General features: G+C 37.1%; 2 protein-coding genes across 2 annotated transcripts in view; both read right to left on the bottom strand.

The window, feature by feature from the left end:
- The window catches only part of LOC140156644 (steroid 17-alpha-hydroxylase/17,20 lyase-like), a 41,733-nt gene extending 14,660 nt beyond the window's left edge, over nt 1-27,073 (bottom strand). The window contains exon 1 of the mRNA XM_072179580.1: nt 26,968-27,073. The gene's annotated coding sequence lies outside the window, so the exon portion shown is untranslated. The remainder of the gene's footprint in view (nt 1-26,967) is intronic.
- Nucleotides 4,088-11,659, bottom strand: LOC140156645 (steroid 17-alpha-hydroxylase/17,20 lyase-like). Its single transcript, XM_072179581.1, has 5 exons — nt 11,589-11,659; nt 10,192-10,317; nt 8,419-8,658; nt 5,288-5,386; nt 4,088-4,385 (listed from the first exon to the last, which is right to left on the bottom strand). Exons 1-5 carry the CDS (start codon nt 11,635-11,637, stop codon nt 4,129-4,131), a joined length of 771 nt encoding a protein of 256 aa, XP_072035682.1. The 5' UTR covers nt 11,638-11,659; the 3' UTR covers nt 4,088-4,128.
- Nucleotides 27,074-27,282: the final 209 nt, after the last annotated feature.

The raw sequence follows: 27,282 nt of genomic DNA, 5'->3' as shown, positions 1-27,282 counted from the left end.
AAAGGTTTCTCTACAAAAATGATTCTCTTATAAACCATCATGCGCACAGTTTCCACCTTGATACATTTTTGTCCAAGAGCTCTCAAGCAAGCAATGAATTGTCTCCACACAGTCTTTAATTACACTACACAGTTCAGTGCATAGCATCGTAAGAGCTGTGGAGCTTCTAGCTGAAAAATGGGCCTCTTTGATTGTTTTTTGTCGAAACATAGTGTTCTCTTCATCCAATCAGAATTTTTTTTATATCAAACAAAAGCTAACACTTCCCCCTAAAAACACTTTTGGTCACTAGGTCAACAGTTAACACAATTCAATAGCAAGGTTAATGTGGTAAATCTGTTGAAAACTACCTATCCAAGCACATGTTTTGACCAAAATGTAGGTTTTATAAGTCAAAACCTCAAAGTGTTTCTTACATTATTTTTCAAATTTTATGTCATTAAATGAAAAAGAGCAATGGCCAATTCTCTTCAAATTGCAAATCTTATGCAAAAAGTTACTATTTTCGCCTGTTTTGTCATACAGTTGGAAATTCAATGAACTATGACTTAGCTAAAGAGCACTTACAAATTGATATGAAATCCAAGAATACTAATTTGACCTAGGATGACCTCTAATGACCTTGAATTGACCTTAAAACATAATGATGTTATTTCGACCAAGATTAATCGCAATAAGTTAAAGGTCACATGCATCTGAGCTAAACATTTAAATTATGTCATTTTGGTCCATTATTTTTGACAGCCATCATATCAGAGTTAAAGCCTTAATGTACGATCTTTTTTCAGAATTTACCTTTATTTTTTTCCCGATTTTTTGGTATATTTGTAATACTTACACATGTTCTAACTTGATCTATGAGCAAACTGTCAAATTCGCCTTATTGTAGTAAAACAGGATGATTTTCTGTTGGTCCGACATAAAATCATAATTTTTTAGATTATGATTTTATGTCGGCCATGATCGCAAACCGTAGTCTCCAACAAAACTAGTTTATTACGCTCCCTCCACATGTGGAGGGAGCGTAACTCAACTTGGCAGCAGAGGAGACTAACTCTGAGGCCGCACTTTTCGCTGTCCTAATCCAAATAGTGTGAGATGTTTCGAGTGATAGAGGTGAAGTTTATGATATTGTTTCTGTGCAAATTCCCAATGTTTTTCGCGTCCAAATGTATTGGGAACTTTCATAATGATTGCATATTATCATTTTGTAAGAAAAAAAGAAAAATCTACAAATTTTAAAAGATCGTACATTAAGGCTTTAAGTGGTTGGTCACCCACCCTTGCACAGTATTTTTTGTGGGACATGAGAGCACATCAGACACATCAAATTGCATTCTGAATACGGGGAATGTCCTTCTGATATCAAATAATTCTGATTTTTTGAAATTATTTGATATATAAAGTTTACTTCAAGGACTGTTAAATGTAAAAATATCCTCTTGGGCGAAAAAACAAAACACCACTGCACCCTCTTCTAAGGCTGTATGGACTTTTTTAGTGTCGGTCGGTCGTTCAATCCGTCTGGTTTTTTTGTGGGTTTTTTTGCAAATGACTCCAAAAATCACCAAAATCTGTAAATAGGCATATATTGGTATATTTGGAAATAAAAATTTGGCATTCATCTGTACAGAAAAATATTTATCCCCAATTTCTTTAAATCTGGGTTGGTCAGGCCCGTAGAACAGGGTTTATTTTTTGTTGCTTTATTACAAATGTTGGTGACACAAATCAGGCCCAACTCTTTGTTCATTCATTCATATTTATTTTGTATTAGTTTACACTCACCATAACGTTAATACAGATTTAACAAAATATTTGGGCTAATTATAAATTTATTATGATATAATTAGTTCTGTTTAAAAATGACAGATCAGAATCTACAGGTAAAAATACAATTTCCTAAAAATAAAATAAAGTACTAGTATTTGTATTTGAAGACCACAGCAGCGCAATCCTGTGCCATCTGACCCAGAGAGAGAGTATTTGTTAATCAGTATCATTTTGTACAGTCAAGGGTAATAAACCCAAGTTTATTTTCTGTAGAAGGCCTAAAAACCTAAATACAAACGAGGTTTTTATTTTGTTTTCTTTTCAGAAGGATGCATGGAAACATACCGTATATCCTCAAATAGTAGTCCCCCTTCAATTAAACACCCTCACCATTTTTTCAACCAAAATGTTTTTAAAAATGCTGATATTTCCATGCTATCTTGTGTAGTAAGCTTACCAAGGTGCACACACGATTGTTAATGGCATCGGTAGCTGGCTAAAGTCTGATCATAAACCCGGAAATGAACTGGAAGTGAACTTGAAGTCATCGTTCCGAAGTTCATAGTCCATCATTTCAGCATACATGTATGGTATGCTTCAAATTACTTATATTTACTGTCGCTTGAAAATGTAATATTTTTTCTAAATTGTGACATGATCAAGGGGAATGAGTCACATGTCGGCAATTTTCAATTAGAAGTTTTTTACGTCATTTAGGCCCTACTAGCAGTTTACAAATGCTACATTTTGATGCAAACACCTGACATCTGGTTACCGAGTTATGAGCAATTTATCAATGGCTGAAAACAATATAAAACAAAAGAATTTGCGCACTGTTTTTGTCAATATCTCAAAAACAATATTAGCGACATCCGACTCATTCCCTTGATCATGTCACAATTTCTCAAATTGAAAAAACAAAATGTGGTAAAATTGCTGCAAAAAATTAAATGTATCCGTCTTACAGGAAACAAACTTGTATTTTTTAGCCTTATCTGAAAATTGTCCAAAATGTGTTCGTTTATGTATGTTTTACTTGCCCATATGTGACCATCCTCCACAACTGAGCCCGGATGTCGCCAGTGCCACTATTGAGATATGCTCCATTGAACTTAACAATAAACAATATGAAACAAAGGATTTATTGACTGTTTTATTGATTTTCACTACTTTAATGTCAAGTACTATAGACATGATATACATCATTTTAAAGCTAATTTCAAGCAGAATATTTTGGTTGAATATCTCAAAAATGATGATTGGCGACTTCAGGGCTCAGTTGTGCTGGATGGTCACATATGTGTATAATCTTACCCCGTTTTAGATGAGACTTATTTTACATAAAAACTAATTGCAACTCCATGTGTGATTAGATTAGGGAACAAACCAAAAGTTTGATAACATCCCATAAATAAAAGTGTTTTCAATAGGAGGCTGACTTCCTCCCTCCTTCCCTGTAATGCAAGTGTGAAATATTGACAATTCCAACCTCAAATGATCAAGTTGGAACAATATCGTAACTAGTTTTTTTTTATAAATGGAATCAGACTTTTTGACCACTCCCATCCCAAAACAGTGTGAATATAACCGCAATGACCCTAAAAGGAGCTGAAAATTAAAGAAACTATGTAAATCTTGGTAAAAAAAAACCTGAATTCAGAAAAAAGTCTGAAAACTTGCATCCCTGCATCCTAATGGAAGGACGTTCATTGATAGGACATCACCAAACTTTTGGTACATAATCAAGGTGAATTTTGGTCTTAAAGAACATAAAGAACTAGAAAATAATATCCAAAATTCTCCAACATTGTATACTTCAAAAATAATCTTAAAAAATCATAAAGCCATGCCTGTAAGCATGGTAAGTATGTAACCATAAGTATCAATTTGGCTTTTGACAATTAATCAGTTTGTAATACATTTTTGTATGTGTAAGTCTAGATAATATAAGCTTTTGTAATTGTTTGTTATTTTGTACATGTATGTTTGTATATGCACGGCCCCAAGGAAGAACAACTTTTGTTGAATTGGGCTTGTGTGTTGAAATAAAGTCTAATATATACAACTGGTGGTTGTTTTTGCCCTTTATTTTGAAACTTATATTTTGGTGAAATTTAGGTCGACCATTCATGTAATTATTTTGTGTAAGCTTACCATAACCATATTAAATCCTAAGCCTAATCTTAACCCTAACCCAAATGTCGTGGAAAATTACATGAAGGAATAACCAACATTTGATATGAAATAAGCATATTTAAAAACTAATAAAAACTAAAAATAAATTGTGCAGAGAAAGACTATTTTGGGCATTGGTCATATCACTGTAACTGATCACATATATGAAATTAATGAAAATCAGAACCGTTTCTTGGCAACAATATCATATTCCAGAAGCTGATTAACCAAGCCTGTACTGGAGTCTAACTTGAGCTCAAACTTTCCCTCATGCCCAGGTGGTATAGAGAAGGTGTATTGTTGAAACAACCAGGAGAAGAGAATAAATATCTCTGCTTTGGCAAACGATTCACCAAGACAAACATGACGTCCAAACGAAAATGGAAGAAATCCTTCGGGATGTTGACGCACACCACCAGATTCATCCAGGAAGTGTTCTGAAATGAAAAATAGTTTATTTCGTTATGAGTTCGCCAGACAGCTCAATTAAGTAAGGTAGAAATCACCCCCGATAACCCTGGGGTGACTGTGTCTGTGTCCCAGAAAACATTGTTAGAGGGTTGGATTTTTACTATATAGTGTCATCAACGTTATGGGAAAGAGAGGTGAATTAACAACCTACGACGTTTAGGTGCCCTTTAAATGCATCATCATAAAAACGATCGTTAGCATTATTGGAAAATAATTTATAAGTGTGCTCTGCCAGGGGTGCTCTGCATGTCATTATGCCATTTTGGGGTAAAATACCCCTTAATGTCATTAACCCTAACACTACCAGGTACATGTACTACAAAATGATATATGCACTTCAAATGCATGCATCCCATGTGATGTGGTGATGCAATCAGCTTAAGTGATATATAGACATGCTTTCGTTGGCCTGGCCAGCAAAAGACCTGTGGCTCACCATTGCTGAGCTACTGCTTGGCATGCGAGGCGTCTCGGGTTCGAATCCCGATGAGGACAAACAACCTCTTTGTTTATTTTCTCTCTTTATTCCTTCCTTCTTTCCCTTGCAGTCGCTAAAAGCCCTTGGGTGTCAGGGATAGGGAGTACGATTTACAATGTCTTAAGCCATTAAGGACTCGGATAGCAGCGTTTGCACAGTATTCTTTGTTGGACATTAGACATATCAAATTGCATTCTGAATTTGAGAAATGTCCTTCTGATATCAAATAATTTTTGATTTGTTTTTAAATTCGGAATATAATAGACATTTTATGGCAAATTTAGACATTTTATGACACGATATGTCCGATGTGCTCCATTGTTCCACAAAAAAATACTGTGCAAATGTTGCTATCCGACCATTAGATTGTTACTGATCCTATTAACTTACCAGGTTTGAATTTAGTTGGTTCATCCCAGTGCTTCTCATTAAAGTGGATAGCCCATTGATTCACCATTACCCAAGTGTCTTTAGGAATCATGTAATTACCTGCAACAATAAAAAATAAGTTAGTGTTTAATTAACTCTCTTCACGCAGGTGTTGACTGCAGATGACAGGTTTCAAAAGTTTGTTAAAAATTCAAAAAATTCACAATTGTAAATCTTCATGACCATATGTGACACGATCAAGGGGAATGAGTCGGATGTCGCTAATATTGATTTTAAGATATTGGCAAAGAAAGTGTTAAAATTCTTTTGTTTTACATTGTTTTCAGCGATTGATAAGTTGACCTAACTTCCCAAAGAAAAGTCTTATCAACATGGGGTTTTCAGTTTCTGAAAGCTCTAAATGTCCTCTTTAGAAACAAATGTAAAACTCATTTTCGACCAGGGTCGACATGTGACTCATTCCCCTGGATCATGTCACATATTTGGAATCAGCATGAGAAATGCATCACAATGAGTACAAACAAGCCTAGTATTGGTTCAGTGGTTATTGACATAGCTCTTGATATTTTGAGAAAATGTCTTGTTTTACCGGTCATAGATTTTTGTTCACCAGTTTGGTTTGTATATCGTAAAAATCACATTAATAATTTGGAACTTATCCACAGGAGGGCATCAAGATTTATTTTGGGTCAGAGAAGGGGGGATCAATCTTACAGGGAGCGTCTTCAACAACTCAATCTTATGGATCTTAAAGGAGTATTTCGTGATCCTAGCATCCTCTATTTATGTAATTTTTCATTAGATATCCACGAAAAAACCTATTACCAAAATTTCAGTTGCTTCCGATTTTGCGTTCGCGAGTTATGCATGATTATGTGTATTACACGGCTCCATAGACAATGCGTTGTAATTTCGTTCTGGTGCACCAGAACGAAATTCAAATTTCACGATATCTTTGCTAAACGAATTAATCTGCAAGAAATATTTTGTACATAAACATTATGTAGCCAGAGGTTTCCAGTGATATAAAAATCTCAATTTTTTTTGAGAAAAGTGGGGGGATGAGGCTGTGGATCACGAAATGCCCCTTTAATAACAGGAGGAAATATTTATCTATTTGTTTTGCTTGCCAGTGTATTTCAAATTCTTATGTCTTTCAATTCAGCAACTGGATTGTAAACATTCGCCATCTTGACAATTTGCTTTTTAACAATCACATCACCCCAAAAACCGATAGTTTTAAATATACCATCAGTGTCAATTTTCCCCGTCTTTGGAATGCACTCTAGTGTCCATCAGGGATCAGTTTATTTTGTATAAAAATATGAGGCCATTCAAAAGCCACCTTAAAACACATTTTATTGAAATGACTATGCAAGAGCTGGAGCTGGACTCCTAAATTTTATGTTATTGTTGATGAAATATGTGTAATGTGTAATATGTAACTTATTCTAAATGTGCAATATTTAATATTTATGTTTTGAGTTCACTTGTCTCGGTGGATTGGAGGGGTCACACCCCTCGGGTGATAGTGTTCACGCTCCTGGCTCCTCCTGGCTAGCCTACCGGGACAATCTTTTATAATTTTTATTTGTGACCATCCACCACAAATTGGTAGTAAAGTCGGCTCTAGACCATTTTCTGTTTATTGCAGATTTTGTAACAATGTACTTTCAGCTTTAGAATGACACCTCAACCAGCTTCATCTGACATCTGGAAGTGAAGTTATGGTTCATCAAAGGTCAAATTTCTTATATCTTTTACATAGAAATCCATATATTGTTTTTGATTGTATCTCAAAATGGTAAATGCCGACTTTACGACCAGTTTGTGGTGGATGGGCACATTTTATGACATGCTTTGTATGTGTATTTTTGATGTATTTTAGCCAGTTATGTAAATAAATAAATAAATAAACTTGGACTTTGTATGTTGAAGCCTTTGGCCACAGTTTGAATCATTTGGATAATGTTGACCTACCCTAAACATTTTCTACAAAACGTTTGTGTTTGCTGGGTCGTTGCAGCCTGCATATGTGACATGATCAAGGGGAATGGATCACATGTAGGCAACTTTCAATTAGAAGTTTTTTACATCATTTTCTGGCAGATTACGAATGCTACATTATGATGTAAACCCCATCAAAATCGGACATCTGGTTACCGAGTTATGAGCAATGGCTGAAAACAATATAAAACAAAAGAATTTAAACGATGTTTTTGGCAATATCTCAAAAAACAATATTAGCGACATCAACTCATTCCCCTTGATCATGTCACATTAATGCACACTGTATAAAACACCATCAATACTTTTAATATGCTTACATTTACACAAAACAATCAGCAAAAAAAAGGGGGAAAAAGTTGTTTGATCGTCCTCATCCCAATGATATTAATCTGGAAAATCTGGAAAAAAGGTGTTTTTTTACTGTACAAAAGTCTTCTTCTTCAAAATTATTTACAGTTTTAAACAGTTTCGTCACACTTCTAAAATGTTTTAAAACATGAAACAAGTGGTATACAGTAGTGAATATCCACTCCACACCTATTTCAGCTATTTCTTTTTAAAGCTAATTAGGCCTATACATGTTTTGGCTATGACCTTTGAAAAATTATTTTTTTTAATCTAACCAATCGACCCTACCCCTTAGAGGGGATCTATGGACAATCAAACATTTCTTGTTTTAGTCCTATGCTATTGGACTTTTGCACTTGAAATCCATACACCCAGTATGGAAGACATGACCTTATAAACTCCCACACAGGGGGTTTAGATTTCAAATGGAGTCACCCATTCAGGTAACCCCATTTAAAATTCATACTCCCTATGTGGGAGATTAAGGTCATGTATTCCATAGGGGGTGTATGGACTTCAACTAGAACACACTAAGAAATAAAGGTTCTAGATAGAACCTTTTTAGTCCTCTCAGGAAAACCCTTCCCCTTGGAACCTTTAAAAAGGTTCTTTAATTTTGGAGAACCCTTAAATGTTCTCTAAGGAACCAAAAACGGTTCTGTATCACATTTTGGGCCATTTTTGATGGAGAACCTCTAAGGGTTCTCCTGAGAGGACAACTTTAGAACTTTTTTAAATCCTGTATTTCTTAGAGTGAAGAGCCTATTGCCTACCCAGTGCAACATCTTCCATAGTAGCATGTACAACTCCCACAGGTGCAACAGTGCTGTACCTCAACATCTCATACATGCATGCCTCTGTGTACGGTAACTGGCCACGATCTTCCACGCTGGGTGGACGATCTCTTCCAACTACTCTGTCAACTTCTTCAGCTACTTTTTGCTGGATTTCAGGGTGCTGTGCCATCAGGGCAACAGCCCAGTGAAGAGTGGTGGTAGTGGTGTCAGTGCCAGCTGATGGGAGAAAAAGGGAATTGGGCTGTTCCAGTTGAAATCCATACCCCATATGGATAGTGCTGTACGGTGCAAAAACTGATTGAGGAGCCAATGGCTCCTAACTTTATCAATTTAGGCGCCCAAATTTTGCTCGTAAAATATCTGAGGTGCCAACTGAACAGCCACGTGTGTTGAATGTTCATAGCTGCTGTACTCAATCTACATATTCCCATTGAACGCTACATACTTCATACACAGCATGTAGAGTGTAGGCCTATATTATATGTTTTCCAGGAAGTCCCCATTGAGACATCATGATAAATGCATATTCATAGCATAGGCCTACATGTATTCGTACTCTTGAATGCTACATTACATACATGTTTTGTTTTTGGCGATTAAAAGCTTCAGCAGTTGGTCGCCATTGGCGCCAGGGATTGAATATTTAGTCGCCATCAGCAAAAATCTAGTCGCCAATGCGCCTAAAATGGTCGCACCGTACAGCACTGCATATGGAAGACGTGACCTAAATCTCCCACACAGGGGGATATAGATTTCAAATGGAGTCACCCATTCAGGTAACCCCATTTGAAATTCACCCTCCCTGAATGCAAAAGATTAAGGTCATGTCTTCTGATGTGAATGTATGGATTTCAACTGGAATAGGCCATAATGCTTTTATTAATTGATATCAGAAGATAATATATATTGGAGTTGCAAAATCAAGATTTAAGATAAAGGAAACTTGGTTTGGTTTAAAAATGTGACAAAATTGTTTGGCAAAGTGAAAAATTTTAAGCCAGTTTATTAAAACTTTCAGTTATTTTAAACAGTGAAGTTGAGAGCACAGCCAATTTTGAAACCCTAAAATAATGGGTCATTGGATGAACGGGGTTAGCTGGAGAGGGCATTTAAAATGTTTTTGGTTTTCTTCCACCCTCCCTCCTCCACACTTGATCAAGTGAATGTAAATGGTTCAACTTTTTCTTTTCCTGCCAATATTATCAAGGGCAGATCCAGGATCATGGATGGTCAATTGGAGGGCAGACTACTCTCTAAATGTACACCAAGTGGAAAGAGTGGAAAAAAAAGAGTGAGTGAGTGAAATGGAGGACAACCCTTTTTGAGTGGAAAATTGTAACTCTGAACATTGCCTAAAGAAAATGTACTTTCTTTCATTTTCTTTTCCATTCAGAAAGCATCAACTGTTCAGTGCCAGAAGTGGGTAAGTGCAACAGCTGCCCTGTGAACATTTGGCAATTTACACAGTTATGTACTCATCTACACATGGCAGCTACACATGACAGCTATTGCACTTACCCACTTCTGGTACTGAGCAGTCATTATTGGCTAAAATGGACTGGTTTTGCATGATGTTGATTGATTTTTTAATTACTGCCTGTTTCCTGATTGGAATTTGAGTCAAATGGGTGATTTCAGAGAATGGGGAGAAATTTCCCCCTTCCTGTTTTTCCCAAGTCAAAATAAGAAATCATCTAGGTGTTTCTTAAGAAAGAAATTAAAAACTTGTCTGAATGACAGTATTTATACCTTGGAAGAGGTCACTAACTGTTTGAAGCAGGTGTGTCTCAGTGAGTGAGTCTACTTTAGCTGATCCTTCTGCGATAGCATTCTCTTGTTCCTTCATCAAGCAGTCTATCAAATCTTTAACATCTTCTGTGGAGAGACGATAAACAAGATTCCAATGATTATTAAACCTAACATCCCAGATGCTTTTTGATGAAGGGAAAGAAGATAAAGAAATTGAGGCCCTTGGTGTGAAATATGCAGTTACATGCTTGGTGCGGGGTCCCGTGCAGGGGGAGGGGTATTAACTTCAGAAATGACAATATGTGCCTGCCATTAAGCCCCTTTTTTGAAGTAAATGACCCTTTTTTAACACTTGGTGACCCCTTTTTTCAAGTTCTGCTACCCAATGACCCAATTCTTTCAAGAATTGTATCATCAAAATACCATAAAACAATGTGGAAACTTTCAAATTCTCTTATTTCAGCAAATTTGACATTTTTTATCTGATGACCCCTTTTATCTAAAATTTTATACCAAATGACCATTTTTCAAAATTTTGTTCAAAATGACCCCCAAATGAACATAAGCAGGATGGGCAGCTTTCAGCAGATATAGAAAGACATACTAACAAACAAAACCATGCCAAATTGCCTGAAATGGAAGCTTTTCAATCAGTGCATCTTACCTACCATAACATATGTGACATGGTCAAGGGAAATGAGTCGGATGTCCCTAATATTGATTTTGAGATATTGGTAAAGAAAGTGTTAAAATTCTTTTGTTTTATACTGTTTTCAGCGATTTATAAATTGATGTAACTTTGCAAAGGAAGGTCATATCTACATGGGATTTTCAGTTTCTGAAAGCTCTAAATGTCCTCTTTAGAACCATATGTAAAAATCATTGTCGACCAGAGTCGACATGTGACTCATTCCCCTTGATCATGCCACATATGGAAGTGATGAAACATGGACAAAGATATGGAAAGGAAACTTCAGACTACACAAAGAAGTATGGAAAGGATGATGCTGGGGTATACAAGGAGAGACCAGAAAAAGAACATCTGGATTAGGGAACAAACAAGAGTAAAGGATGTGTTAACAACATTAACAACAGTAAGAAGAATTGAATGAGAGCTGGGCTGGACATCTGGGCAGGATAACATTTAACAGATGGAAGATGGAGTCAGCTCACAACTGAGTGGCAACTGTTATGGAGCAAGAAAAAGAGGAAGCCCTCGACCTGAACTGGTCAGCTACTTGGGTACAACAGCCTGAACAGGAATTGCAGGAGACAAGAGTAATTGGCAGAATTGCCCAGCAGTGGGATGATGTTGGCTGATGATGATGATGATGATGATGAAAATAACTGGGGTCAGTGTTCTGACTGGGGTGTCATTTGCCCCCCCCCCCACTTACCAGAATCATAGGATTCTTTGTGAGCCGTCATTTCTTTGCCAAGCTCCATATGCCAATCATCTATCAGCTTTAAAACTTTAAAACAGAAGTTCGTCACAACACTTACAATAGTGTTGAGAAAGAAGTCTGCTAGTCTACGAAATTTCCACAGTGAGTACTGATTTATTGGACTAGAAATATGAAATCTCTTCATTTAAATAAGAATACTCTCTTAATATGGTTGTGGAGATTATCATTCATCCAGGTGGTAGTAGCAACTATGAATTTGAAATTATGATCTGATCTACTGGACTTACTTTTTTTCGGTGGCAATATTTCACTTGACCAGTGACACAACAATATTGGCTTCACAGGTCAATATTTGCATCACAGGTCAACATCAGTTGGCCTGAAAATGCATCTGGGAAAGGATGTGAAATATTTCCAAAAAAGTAAGTCCAGATCAGATTATTAATTCATAAACGCTCCCTGAAATTTTCTCATTGTATATTCAATCAAAAATATTGATTTTTCAATCTTTTGCTGACTGCAATTAGTAACAAAACTGAATATTCAGTCAAATTATTTTAATTTCCAATCTTTTTAATCAATCAAGTGGATAGGAGGGTTCTCAATCTTCTATGCATCTTTGTTGATTGAATATTTAGTCTATATGATTCATTTTCATTGTTTTCCAATCTTTTGCCAACTGCAATTGGAGACAAATCCTTTCCAAATGAGAAAAAATATGGAAAATTTTCACTAAGGGGATACTACACCCCTGGCCAATTTCGTGCCCATTTTTGCATTATTCTCAAAAATTATAGCACACTGGTGACAAGTAAGATGAATATTATAGGGGCAAGGACTACGACTACTGTACTGAAATGTCAGCAACTCAAAGCAAGTAGTTATTGATTTATTGATCAAATAATGGTTTCCCTCTTTCTGACTGTAACTCCACAACTGTTGTCTGTGCTGAAATAAAATTTCCAGTGCAGTAATCGTAGTCCTTGGCCCTATAATATACATATCTTACTTGTCCCCAATGCGGTATAATTTTTGAGAAAAATGCAAAAATGGGCACAAAATTGGGCAGGGGTGTAGTACCCCCTTAATAGTTTGAAATCTTGTTCCAACTATTATGCCATTTGGTAGTACATTAGGAGTATTAAACACTTCATTGGATAGTAAAATAAGTCTACAAGAAGTGTTACGATTAAATCCAAAAATCTATTTCTCAATCCTTTTAGATTGTTATACCATCAACCTTTAAGAGATTGAAAAATTTCATTGATTAATTTAAGAGAGTACCAATAAATACTTACTCATGTCCAAAACACATGGTTGCCAAGATATTATATACGGCAACTCCTAGAGCCTCCTTTGGTTCAAAAGCTTTTCCTTCTGTTTCATCAAGAGCCCTGCTTAGCTTGGGTAAAACACTGTGAACTAGCTGATCCAGACGCTTTCCTGACGCAAAATGCCTGTATTGAAAATATTAACAAAATAAGTGCAAAATCATGAAATTTTATGACATTGGATCTAACCAGGCTACAGAATTGACTAACCTAATGCCTGTGCAATCTTACAAAAGCTTCCCCCTGGAACTATACATGCTATATGAGGTGCTGTGACATCATTGATTGATTGACTAACCTGATAGCACTGTGTGTAATCTTGAGATGTAGTTTCCATGTTGGACTAATTGAGACAATTGATTGATATATTGATTGATTGATTGATTGATTGATTGATTGATTGACTAACCTGATAGTACTGTGTGTAATCTTGTGATGTAGTATTTCCATGGACTAATTGAGACAATTGATGATTGATTGATTGATTGATTGATTGATTGATTAATTGATTGGCTAACCTGATAGCACTGTGCATAATCTTGAGATGTAGTTTCCATGTTGGACTAATTGAGACAACTGATTGATTGATTCATTCATTCATTCATTCATTCATTTGACTAACCTGATACCACTGTGCGTAATCTTGGGATGTAGTTTACATGTTGGACTGAGACAATCAATTGATTGATTGATTGTTTGATTGACTGATAGCACTGTGCGTAATCTTGCGATGTAGTTTCCATGTTCGACTGAGACAATCGATTGATTGATTGATTGATTGATTGATTGATTGATTGATTGACTAACCTGATAGCACTGTGCGTAATCTTGCGATGTAGTGTCCATGTCGGACTGAGACAATCAATTGATTGATTGATTGATTAATTAATTGATCAATTGATTGATTGGTAGATAGATTGACTAATCTGATAGCACTGTGCATAATCTTGCGATGTAGTTTCCATGTTGGACTGAGACAATCGATTGATTGATTGATTGATTGATTGATCGATCGATTGATTTATTGATTGATCAATTGATTGATTGATTGATTGACTAACCTGATAGCACTGTGCGTAATCTTGCGATGTAGTTTCCATGTTGGACTAATTGAGACAATCGATTGATTGATTGATTGACCGTTTGATTGACTAACCTGATAGCACTGTACATAATCTTGCGGTGTAGTGACATGTTGGACTAAGTAGGACAATAAATTGATTGATTGACTAACCTGATAGCACTGTGCGTAATCTTGTGATGTAGTGTCCATGTTGGACTAAGTGAGACAATTGATTGATTGATTGATTGACTAACCTGATAGCACTGTGCGTAATCTTGCGATGTAGTGTCCATGTTGGACTAAGTGAGACAATTGATTGATTGATTGATTGATTGATTGATTGACTAACGTGATAGCACTGTGCGTAATCTTGCAATGTAGTGTCCATGTTGGACTGAGACAATTGATTGATTGATTGATTGCTTGATTGATTGCTTGATTGACTAACCTGATAGCACTGTGCGTAATCTTGCGATGTAATGTCCATGTTGGACTGAGACAATTGATTGATTGATTGATTGATTGATTGACTGACCTGATAGCACTGTGCGTAATCTTGCGATGTAGCGTCCATGTTGGACTGAGACAATTGATTGATTGATTGATTGATTGATTGATTGATTGATTGATTGATTGACTGACCTGATAGCACTGTGCGTAATCTTGCGATGTAGCGTCCATGTTGGACTAAGTGAGACAGATGCAATATCTTTGTAGCCTTGAGAGAAATACTCAGCTAAAAAACAAAAAATATAAGAATTAATTGAGATACTCTTTCTTTCTCTTTTATATGGGGCTGTAAATGTGTACTTCAGGGTGAATTCTCAAAATCGTTGCCCCCCCCTTGAATTGCAAAAATCTCCCCCCCATTCCACTTGGCAAATTTTGTGGAACCCCAACTTCAAACATGACATTGTCTAATCCATTGGTGCTACACAGGGGGATGTTAAGTGTGTGAAACACCCCCTTTGGGTCTGTCCAAAAAAATTAAATGGAGGAAAAGAAAAGGCAAAAAGGAAAGAGAGAGAGAGGGGGAGGAGAGTAGGAGATGAGCAAGGCATAGGGATGCCTTAACAACCCCCACACACCTCCACACAAATTATCTCACCCCTATACCCGGCAACGTACGTAAATGTGTTAATTGTTGATTGACATGAATATACATATATGTATGTTAACAACCCCACACCACCACAAACCCTACCCTGGCAACGTACGTAAAGGTATTAATTGTTAATTGACATGGATATACATGTTAATACCACCCCACCCCCATCATTACACCCCACACCCCTACCCCAGCAACGTACATAATCGTTTTAATTGACATGGATATAGAATTCACCATAAAAAAGCAAATTTAGACAGTATTTTGCATTAAAAATGCTGTAAACCCCTGGAGTTTCAGGGGGCTGTGGCCCCCTGGACCCCATCAGGGGGCCCACCAAGGCCCTTAACTGGGCCCCTGGACCCCACACCATGAATTGATCCTATCATTTCAGGGGGAAAAATCAACAAATTTTGCACAAATTGCCGCAAAAACTGAAAATTTTGGTAATTTTGGGTTTTTACTGGGGGGGGGGCAAGAATTCTGACTGGGGCATTTGGTCCCCCTGACACCACCACTGGCTACACCCCATTCCTAACACTTACTTGTAAAGGTTTTGGGCCTTCCAGCAAATTCTACAGGTTTCTTCAAAAAGGCATCCTTAGCTAGCTCAAGATTATTTAGGATGATGCACCAACTACTCCCCTATCTTGACGGAAAATATGTCACCATACTTTATGGCGATCTTGTTAAACTCTTCATGTAAAGGCCCTTTGTCAATTCTGAAAAATATAAGGCATGTTTTAAGGACACGATACACGATTTACCGACAAGTTACTCATTTGAATGCGATCATGAATTTTGAAGAAAAAAGAAATAAAAAAGTTTCCACAGGCTTCGATGGGACTCGAACCAACGATTCCAAGCATCATTGATTATCAGTCCCGGTCTTTACCGCTCGGCCACGGAGGCAGATGATCAAAGGAGAGTAATAATAAAAGATATATCTCATAATGCTATCTTTAGCCTTTTGTTTACATAAAAATTATGCATTTTGTAAAGATAGATTGTTTGGAAAAGGCCTCAAACAAATAATAAAGACACTGACATGATGATGAAATTGCATAAGTTGGGGGAATATCTGCGATTCTGCATCTCAATGTTTTGTTTTGATTTTAGGAATTTGACCTTAAAATTTACGACGTTAAGACATTATCATTCGAAATCAGCAAAAGATATTTCAGCAGTATATGGCCACATTCTTTCTCTAGAGTGTTTTGAACATGTATGTGAAATAGCTTCAACAATGGTTCACTGCATAATGGTTAAAACAGCCTTGACCTGAAAAAGGGCGAGAGGTGCCATATTTACGGATTCAGGCTAAATTCAAAATTCAACGTTTGGTTTTTGATCGATAACAAAAATTCATTTTTGTCATTAAAAGAAATTGTGTCTGGCGTGGAATTACACTGCAATTTTTATTCCTAGGGCTCTTTGATTTCTTCAGATATTTTTTTATAATGATAGAGTGAATCCCCTGGCCCTCTATAATTACGCACAAAAGATCGCCTCCCCTTAAGACTATGTTAAAAGTTAAAAGAGGGGAAGCCCCGGGGGAAGCCCCCTGGCACTGCATAAGATAGTACATCAAAACTTACAAGTTTTAAAAAAGAGTTACATAAAAGGTTTATTGGCAAACAACCCAATCAATAGGTGTATATAGTCCACAAACTTTGCACCCCACCCCTCCTTACTTCCAAAAACTAGAGCTTGCATGAAAGATATACTTCTAGAGGTTTGTGGAAGTGTTTTAAAGCCATTTTTCCATAAAAAGATTGGTATAATAATTTCTTTTCCACAAAATGTCAGATATGTGATGCACATCGTCATCATCCCTATATCTTTGTGTCAAAAATTGCTGTGATAGTACAGCGAATCCTCTCTTTTTTCAACAGCTACGCATCGCGATTTTGTTCGAGATAATAATAATCATAATATGAGATACCACAGAGTTTCTAAATTCTACACATTATTACGATTTGTGCATGCTCGTACCCCATATGATGTTGCTGTTACAAGAAAAATTGATTTGTTTCAGGTAAAACCAAGGTTTTGTTTCCAGTACACTAACTTGAAATGCAATACACTAATTAGCTGCGACTGCTGTTTGTTGTGTATATATTTTACTGCATTTTGTCCGTAAAGATTTTTAAATTGCCGTAAAAATTGTGATATATTAATTTTGAGAATTACAATTATACTTTATAGGTATAAAGGAACACATTTAGCCCATTCAGTTAAGATCCAGGTGCAAGTCCTATAACACAATGCATATGTAAACTTTCTTTATCTGTGTCAATAATAGAATATTGATTTCAACGGAGTATGGAGCTGTATGGAAAAAATATTTATAATACAGGGTGTTGACACTGTGTGATGTCTTTTTAATTTTGAGTTGAACAACTGAGGTAATGGAAAGAAAATTGCAATTTAATTCCAGTGCTGATGTCTCCGATTCACATCGCTCTGTCGACTTTTCTGAGGTCGGTCCTCTAATGTGTGATGATCTTTCCGTACGCTTTCTACATACAGTATTATCAACATCACCTATGCGTTCGAATAAAATGACAGGACACATAGAATTAAAAAGAGTGTTTACCTAATATATTGCCCACAATGGGTAGCGCCATGGGTCCTGGAGGAAGTCCTGCAGGTCTGCTCACATTCTTGTACCATGCATAAATCAGGAATGAGACTACCAGTAAAATGATGGTCGATGCGTTCAATGATGAGATCAAATATTCCAACATGGTGTTAAGGTTTTTATTGTTATATTTCTCTGGAAAATGAACAAAAATTAAACCATATAATATAATGGTTATATTAATAATAATAATTTTAGCACCAAATTGCTGTTTGTTGCTTTAATTTATAGCCTGGGTGAATCAATCACTGTCAGACACGGGTTCTCTGGTGCTAAAATTGCACAATTGTTCACACTTCACAGGCACTGGCCCTTTGCATAGCAAAATTCAACTTCATTTGGGGCTAAAATCGTCTAAAATTTTAATTTTTTTCCACGCTTCACACACAATTTTCCCTGGGCACCCATGGAAAACAGCGTTCACTGATTGGGTATCCCCAGGCTAAAGAAGATGTAATAAATAAATAAATGTCCTAGTAATATCAATTTTATTGTAGGCCCCCTATTTGTAGGGGGCCTACCGTGAGTTTGGGCTTCCGAATTTTGGCCTGGCCCAGGGCCCCCAAAAGGTAAATCCAGCCCTGATAACATGCATGGGCGTCAATCCCAGGGGCACAAGGAGAACATATATGTGATGCGATCAAGCAGAATGAGTCTGATGTCGATCAAAATCAAAGTTGAATACTTTTGAAATCAAAGTTTGTGTGAATAATACGCACATTGTCCCCATAAACTTGACCAGTAAAAAGATTTGCCTAGATGTCTTACCCCTGGTAGGCCTTTCTGGTACATGTGCCAGGGATAGACCGGAAAATGAGGGTTTTCAAGGAACTGAGTAAAAAGACAGTTAAGTAAAAGGATTGAAGAAAGTAAACAAGCTACAGATAAACATGACAAAGCCAACTAAATATTAAATCAGTAGGGATTAAATATTTCCTCCTTAAATTTCTTTCTTTGACCCCCCCCCCCCTCCGACAACTCACCAACCAAAAAATCCTTCTTCTTAGTAAGATATGCACACTTTTGGTAACACTTGACCTTGATTTGGGTATAATAAAATAGTGAAAAATTGCACATTTTTGCATGCTTCGCTGGAAATAAACCTGCAATGTGTATCAACTATTCAAATAGTATGAAACTGACATTTTTCATGTGCTGCGCATGCATATGTCTCAATAAAATTGGCTGGAATAAAGCTCACTGGGCAAATTTTTCTTTGACCCCAACCACCTGGCAAAAAGTAATGGCACGCCACTCAATTTAGCCTTCACATTGAACATTTTTCCCGGGATATTTTTCAAGTTTTTCCAACAAACATTTTACACATTAATAGTGTAAAAGTATCCACTAAATGCCTTCATTTGGGCTCTTTTGTCAAATTTTCAAATGTCTGAGGGGGGCACGTCCCCCTCAGACACCACCCTCAGACACTGAAGGGAACACGTCCCCTTCAGACACCACCCTGAGTTGAGCAAGCATGACGAGATGCCCGCTTCCAGATCATATTTCACAAACATTGTATCCCCCACGATCAACGCGACGCCCTTGATAACATGTACTTCCTCCCTATACAATGCCTCAAAGCCCCAAACATCGGGGGTTTTGAGTAAAATGGTCATCAAACTTTATACAGGGTCAAATTTCAAACTTGCTGAAATTGTTTGAACAAATTCATCAGGATTGGTAGATTAAATTCAGTAAACAAGGTTTGTTGTATCTGATCCAAAAAAAAGCACTTACTTGTGTACGTTTCAGCAAACATTGTTGCCTTTGTCAATCGTGACTTGATGAGGAGTGACTGCAGCTACTGACAACCGACGCTAGAGGGATTCCAGCATTTTCTTGATCCCTGTTGCTGCTCATCAAAAATGTGAGCTAATTGATACTGTCCTTCATCTCTGTTCAATGTGTAATGTACACCCCCTCTTTCTTATTTCAAATGCCAATGACCTCGGCCTCCCACCATCCAATGATGCGATTCTTGTCAACAACGTGATCTGTTAATATGGCTGACTTGTATGTGGTAGTTTAACGACTCCTTTCTACCTGCTCTTGTGACCACTGTGCTGCTGACATTCTCCACCTCACTTCCAAGCGTGTGCTAAACACCTTCATCCAAAAGATAACCGTGACCCTCGCAACACCACTGAAAAATGGGGGTCAATGTGGCAGCACATCCCATCACCCATGCAATTTTGCAGCAGTGTCTGATAGCAGTAGTAATTTGACTTATTTTCCTTGCAATTTAGCTGAATTAGAAAGGTCTCTGAAGCTCCAAATTGAAACAATGGGTTTTGTGATCAGCAACTTCTCATTTCAGCACCAAGCACTTTTCTGCCCAATCATATCATTTACATTAAAAAATCATGTAAAACCACCCACATATGTGATAGTGGGTACTTGTTTGGAGTATCATCTTAACAATTAGTGTTGATCCTCGCTTTTAGGAGTGTAAATTATTTTGCCCAAACACTAACCCTAACCCAAAAACTAACTTAGCCCTAACCCTAATTCCATCCTTAGCCCTATTAACCCTAAACCCTGAGCTAACTAAACGCTAACCCTAAAACATGCAAAATAATTTAGACTCCAAAACTGAGGATTACCAAATTGGCTACTTGAGAATCATTCACTGCAGCCCACTAGCCAATTTGCCAAGACTAGCACTGAAAAGTGGTATTCAAGTACCTTTCATTAGGGGCTGTGCAATAATTATGAGCCCTCCTCCCCCCCCAAAAAAATGATCCCCCCCCCCCCTCGGCCTGCCAAAAATTGCTTGCCTCCCCCTCTCGGCCCGCCAAAAAATCTTTGCATCCCTTTACACATGCCAAATTTTTCGGATCCCAATTTGCAAACCTTGTGGATATGTGTTGCGAGCACAGCAAGTAGGAAAATTTGCATTGTTTCCGTACTGTTTCCCGAAGCCTTTTAGAGTGTTTTATTTAAAAGGCACCCCATGAATGTGTGCCAAAAATCACTTGCCCCCCCCCCTCGGCTCGCCAAAAATTTCTTGCACCCTCCCCTTTCAGCTTGCCAAAACTTTCGCCCCCCCCCAAAAAAAATTTTTTTACCCTCCCTATAGGGCTCATAATTATTGCACAGCCCCTTATAGTGTTGGTTTATTCAGGCATTACCTACCACTTTTCAATGTAAAGTGCATCTGTCTCCCAGAAGGGGTACTCTGTACATATCAATGTTTAAATATGGGGGGCTTTGGGGCACAAGCCCCTTAAGGCAGCAAAAAGGAAGGGGCAGCAGAAGAAGGGGCAGCTAAAAGAATGATTAAAGTTCAAAGATTGTGAAACAAATAAAATTATACATAAAATATTTTGCTTTTAGGTTGCTAGTGCCTATTTATTTTCCTTTTTTTTTTTTTTTTTTGCTCTTCACTTTTTCAAACCAAAAAATATTGGGGCAACCTTTTTGGAGGCGTCAAAGTTCACCTTTTCTCCAGCCCCTGGGTAGCAGTGGCCTGGGTGCGCCACTGCAAATGACCATACTGATGGGTAGCATCAGTAGTGTCAATTTCTTTTTGACATTGGGGAAAGGGTTTGAAAAAATTTCTTGAAGTCCAGTGAATATGGTACAAATTTTGCCATATTATTTAAAGCTAAACTAGTGAAATATGGTACACATTTATGTGGAATAAATTTGCACAAAGCACACAAAACTTGACACTTTTTAGGATGAAATGGCCAAGAGGTTATAAATTTGGTCAGAAACCCCTATACAGGCATCAACATTGGAGGATGATTGTATGGACCACCCCCCCCCACATCAAAATATTGGTAGGTTACCCGGATCTATGCCTAGCCCCATGTGTCGCATTTTCAGCCTTTTGGTATAGCAATGCCCCTCTTTTCTAGGCCAATTTTGGTATATGGATCATGCCATTTTTTCAAAATTTTGCCTCACTGTAGGTAAAATTTTGGAAATTTCCTCAAAATTTGGAGAAAAGTTGTAAAAACTTGATGAAAATTCCAACTTTTATCGATGGGTTCAAATTTCTGCCCAACAAATTAAACTTGAGTAGACCTACCTCCCACCCCCCTCCGAACTGACCTTAGTAGACCCTCTATGTGCAATGTGTGGTTACCTGCGCAGTGTCCCACGCTGCAGCATTCTATGTCAAATAGACCTATACCCATGCTTTTGTGCCTATAAAAAGCACAATCTTTGAAAGCCTGCACATAAGAACAACACTCTCTTTTTAAAGGGAATTCTTGTTTAGTATCATTTTTTTTTTCTAGATTGGAATTTCCTGTGAAAATTTCTCACTAATGCTCCACTTGCATTCATGGGAACAATTGTGATGAGCTTTACAATATCTAGGCCTACATTTTGATATCAAATTCATGTAGTTCCCTGATGGAGACAACAAGAATCAATGAATATTTACAACCAATAGCTCCCAATGGCCCATAGTGTACTATATATAAAGCCGCTCATACTCTTACTACACAGGGCTATAAGCATGTATGTAGTTACTCCATTTCCGGAGGTTCTGCGCCCGAGCGCAAAACCTCCAAAACCGGAGGTTCTGCGTATAACGTGCGCAGAAACTCCGTTTTTGGAGGTTTTGCGCATGGACGACAGTGACTATTATTATAGTTAAAAACCACCACAGCGTGCGCAAAAACTCCAAAATCGGAGTTTTTGCGCCCGTCGCAAAACCTCCGATATTGGAGTTTTTGCGTATCAAAACTAATGTTATAAAATTGTTTAACATGCTTAATCTTAATTACTTTTAGTATACGCAAAAACTCCAAAATCGGAGTTTTTGCGCCGATCGCTAAAACCTCCGATATTGGAGTTTTTGCGTATCAAAACTAATGTTATAAAAATTGTTTAAACATGCTTAACTTCATTACTTTTAGTATACGCAAAAACTCCAAAATCGGAGTTTTTGCGCCCGTCGCAAAACCTCCGATATTGGAGTTTTTGCGTATCAAAACTGATGTTATAAAATTGTTTAAACATGCTTAATCTTAATTACTTTTAGTATACGCAAAAACTCCAAAATCGGAGTTTTTGCGCCGATCCTAAAACCTCCGATATTGGAGTTTTGCGTATCTAAACTAATGTTATAATAAATGTTTAAACATGCTTAACTTCATTACTTTTAGTATACGCAAAACCTCCGATTTTGGAGTTTTGCGTCGGTCCTAAAACCTCCGATATTGGAGTTTTGCGTATCAAAACTAATGTTATAATAAATGTTTAAACATGCTTAACTTCATTACTTTTAGTATACGCAAAACCTCCGATTTTGGAGTTTTTGCGTCGGTCGCAAAACCTCCGACATTGGAGTTTTTGCGTATCAAAACTAATGTTATAATAAATGTTTAAACATGCTTAACTTCATTACTTTTAGTATACGCAAAAACTCCATATTGCCAATGATATTGGGCGATTTCTGAAAAGCTGACTTCAAAATTGTTAAATTGGATATTCTTTCAATGGTCCTTCAACACAAAAGAACAAAACAACTAATTCAGTAAAGAAAACACTCTGTGGTCAGTGTGTATCCAAGTATGACAATGGGAAACACATTTTAAGTCGATACACGCGCAAGGAAGGGGATGTTTAATCGCATCTCATTATACTCGCACATTGCTTAAGATGTCTTAAGCCCCAGGATTATGCTTTGAATATTCCAATTATCAATTCTCACAAGTGGCGTTAAGGGATCCAAAATGAGCGTTTATTGCGTTTCGACAGTATTTTTTGTGGGACATGAGAGCACCTCAGATCTATCGAATTGCATTCTGAATACAAAGCATGTCTTTCTGATATCAAATAATTTTCATTTTTTTAAAATCACAATATAATACAAATTTTATGACAAATTATAAAAATTTGATATTTTTCAAATTTTTGATATTCCATGGATACTACACGGCTCTCCATTCCTCCCACAATCAAATTAGCTGGCGATAACGCCTTCACTTCCTTTGGTCCTCGAATTTGGAACAACCTCCCATGCAACATCAGGGAGGCCCAAACACTGGCCAGCTTCAAAAAGCTTTTAAAAACCCATCTTTTTCCAATTTGATCCATTTCTTGTCATTGCTATTTCTTTCTTTGTTTTCTCTTATTGTAATGCGCCTAGAGCTAAAATTGTATAGGCGCAATATAAATCGATGTATGTATGTATGTAAGTAGGATAATATCCTTTTGACCTTAAACACACGAAGCACTCTGTGGCCATGCTTATGACAATAAAAAAGTCATTGATATCGACTGATACCAGTACATGAATAGGGATGGACATGGCATTTCTCCGAAAGACATAAGTGCCATTTTATTAATCACACGTTGCTAAAGACGACTTAAGACAAGTCCCAATTATTATCCTTAGAATAATCCCACCTCAATACTCACAAGTGGGTTTAAGCTATTCAAGAGCCACGCGAGGACGGCGGGGTGCCAAGTTTATCCTTTAACCGTAACGGGACCAAGATGACATCTTGAGGGCCTAGCTAATCGCATTTCCATAAAGATATTAGTCTCATCTCAATAGCTCATCTCAAGTGCCAAGCGGGGTGCCAAGTCTACCTCGCCTTGCGCGATAAGTTGCCTAGTTGGCGGCACGTTTGAAATAAACATGGGTAAAAGTTACCGCGCACGTTTTCTTTTGAAATAACTTGATATGATGATATATATTTGCAGGTCATACCGAACATGCCAAAATGTTTAAAACCCATGGTTTACCTAAACTCGGTACCATTTTGCTTCTGATTCATCAGTCACAAAGTTGTTCAAAACGTTATTATGATTCATTAAGTCTGCATCTTCATCATCGTCGTCATCATGCCGAAAGCTGCCATCGGAGTTTTTGCGACCGACGCAAAAGCTCCCGATTTTGGAGTTTTTGCGTATACTATTACTAAAAGTAATGAAGTTAAGCATGTTTAAACAATTTTTATAACATTAGTTTTGATACACAAAAACTCCAATATCGGAGGTTTTGCGACCGGCGCAAAAACTCCGATTTTGGAGTTTTTGCGTATACTAAAAGTAATGAAGTTAAGCATGTTTAAACATTTATTATAACATTAGTTTTGATACGCAAAAACTCCAATATCGGAGGTTTTGCGACCGGCGCAAAAACTCCGATTTTGGTGTTTTTACGTATACTAAAAGTAATTAAGATTAAGCATGTTTAAACAATTTTATAACATTAGATTTGATACGCAAAAACTCCAATATCGGAGGTTTTGCGACGGGCGCAAAAACTCCGAGTTTGGAGTTTTTGCGCCCGTATACTAAAAGTAATTAAGATTAAGCATGTTTAAACAATTTTATAACATTAGTTTTGATGCGCAAAAACTCCAATATCGGAGGTTTTGCGACGGGCGCAAAAACTCCGATTTTGGAGTTTTGCGTATACTAAAAGTAATTAAGATTAAGCATGTTTAAACAATTTTATAACATTAGTTTTGATGCGCAAAAACTCCAAAATCGGAGGTTTTGCGACCGGCGCAAAAACTCCGATTTTGGAGTTTTGCGTATACTAAAAAGTAATTAAGATTAAGCATGTTTAAACAATTTTATAACATTAGTTTTTAATGCGCAAAACTCCAATATCGGAGGTTTTGCGACGGGCGCCAGAACTCCGATTTTGGAGTTTTTGCGTATACTAAAAGTAATTAAGATTAAGCATGTTTAAACAATTTTATAACATCAGTTTTGATGCGCAAAAACTCCAAAATCGGAGGTTTTGCGACCGGCGCAGACGCACCGATTTCGGAGTTTTTGCGCGTACTAAAAGTAAAAGAGTTAGACATGTTTAAACAATTTTATAACGTTAGTTTTGATGCGCAAAAACTCCAATATCGGAGGTTTTGCGACGGGCGTAAAAACTCCGATTTTGGAGTTTTTGCGTATACTAAAAGTAATTAAGATTAAGCATGTTTAAACAATTTTATAACATTAGTTTTGATGCGCAAAAACTCCAAAATCGGAGTTTTGATGCGCAGAAACTCCGATTTTGGAGTTTTTTGCGTATAAACCTACTAAAAGTAATTAAGATTAAGCATGTTTAAACAATTTTATAACATTAGTTTTTTAATGCGCAAAAACTCCAATATCGGAGGTTTTGCGACGGGCGCCAGAACTCCGATTTTGGAGTTTTTGCGTATACTAAAAGTAATTAAGATTAAGCATGTTTAAACAATTTTATAACATCAGTTTTGATGCGCAAAAACTCCAAAATCGGAGGTTTTGCGACCGGCGCAAAAACTCCGATTTTGGAGTTTTTGCGTATACTAAAAGTAATTAAGATTAAGCATGTTTAAACAATTTTATAACATTAGTTTTGATGCGCAAAAACTCCAATATCGGAGGTTTTGCGACGGGCACAAAAACTCCGATTTTGGAGTTTTTGCGCACACTGTGGTGGTTTTTAACTATAATAATAGTCACTGTCGTCCATGCGCAAAACCTCCAAAACGGAGTTTCTGCGCACGTTATACGCAGAACCTCCGGTTTTGGAGGTTTTGCGCTCGGGCGCAGAACCTCCGGAAATGGAGTAACTTCATACCTCCTATAAGGCTATAATATTAATAGGCCTACATAGACTCGCTTGCCAGTCCTATATACGCCGTACCTATGTATATTGAGGACTGGCTTACGCCATTTTGGATGTCAATGAGAAATACACACTTAACGATTTGCGCCGGTTAGAAACTTGAAAAAAAATCTTTAAAATTTCATCAATGTATATAAAAGTGGTACCAACCGTATTGTGCTTGCTAATTTAAGACTCGGTTGAAACAAAATTAAGGATCGAAAGCATTTTAGTGTCCAAAAAGGCAAAATTATCGTCAAAGTTCTGCCGAAATCGGCACCCTTGCGAAGGGTTCAGAATTCGAATCGGGAACGAAAATATCCGATCTTTGCGATCAAAAACACAAAACTACAACTTTAAACATACTATTGGCAAAAGACATTATTACCAAACAATACAGAATATAAAATTTGACATCATTTTCTCAAAATATTGAAAAAATTTGCTCACTAGACATCGAAAAAGTCCGCAATCCAATTCCCGTTCAAACGCGTGGGAAACTGAAAGTGCGATAATCGTGACTAGGCCTACAATACATGGAGCGTTTTTGCTGTCAAGTTGACGTGTGTCGTGTGTAGATAGATAAATTTCTTCGACTGCTATAGGCCCTACTATAGATGGACCTAACAGAGAAATTAATAGGCATACTTACAGTTCCTGTTTGCATATCTTGAGCATCTCATGGAATGTAGGAAAATGATATCGGTATCACGGACACATAAATGACGTGGTGCTCATCAGCACAGTAACCAAATGCCCGTGAGGTATGGGTTTATAGTGTAGCTGCAAAGTTTCCAAACTGGGTGCCACTGTGCACTTTTTGTTAGAAGCATGATAGTTTCCACATATTCCCAAAGGCACATCCCACTTATTTCGATTCAGGTTTTTTATTTCAATTGGATTCAAATTTCCAGTTTAAATTCCAATTCGATTCTCCACTTCATATATCATTATTATGTTTTTTATT

Source organism: Amphiura filiformis, chromosome 7 (genome assembly GCF_039555335.1).
Source record: "Amphiura filiformis chromosome 7, Afil_fr2py, whole genome shotgun sequence".
Lineage (NCBI taxonomy): Eukaryota > Metazoa > Echinodermata > Ophiuroidea > Amphilepidida > Amphiuridae > Amphiura > Amphiura filiformis.
The sequence above is the reverse complement of the archived record's forward strand: the minus strand, read 5'-3'. Positions and strand labels throughout refer to the sequence as shown.

Coding starts and splice junctions, on each gene's coding strand:
- LOC140156645 (XM_072179581.1), bottom strand. CDS start 11,637: ATGGAGCTTGGCAAAGAAATGACGGCTCACAAAGAATCCTATGATTCT. Junction 8,659..10,191: donor AGTTAGTGACCTCTTCCAAG/GTATAAATACTG, acceptor TTCTCCCATCAG/CTGGCACTGACACCACTACC. Junction 4,386..5,287: donor ACCAACTAAATTCAAACCTG/GTAAGTTAATAG, acceptor TTTTCATTTCAG/AACACTTCCTGGATGAATCT.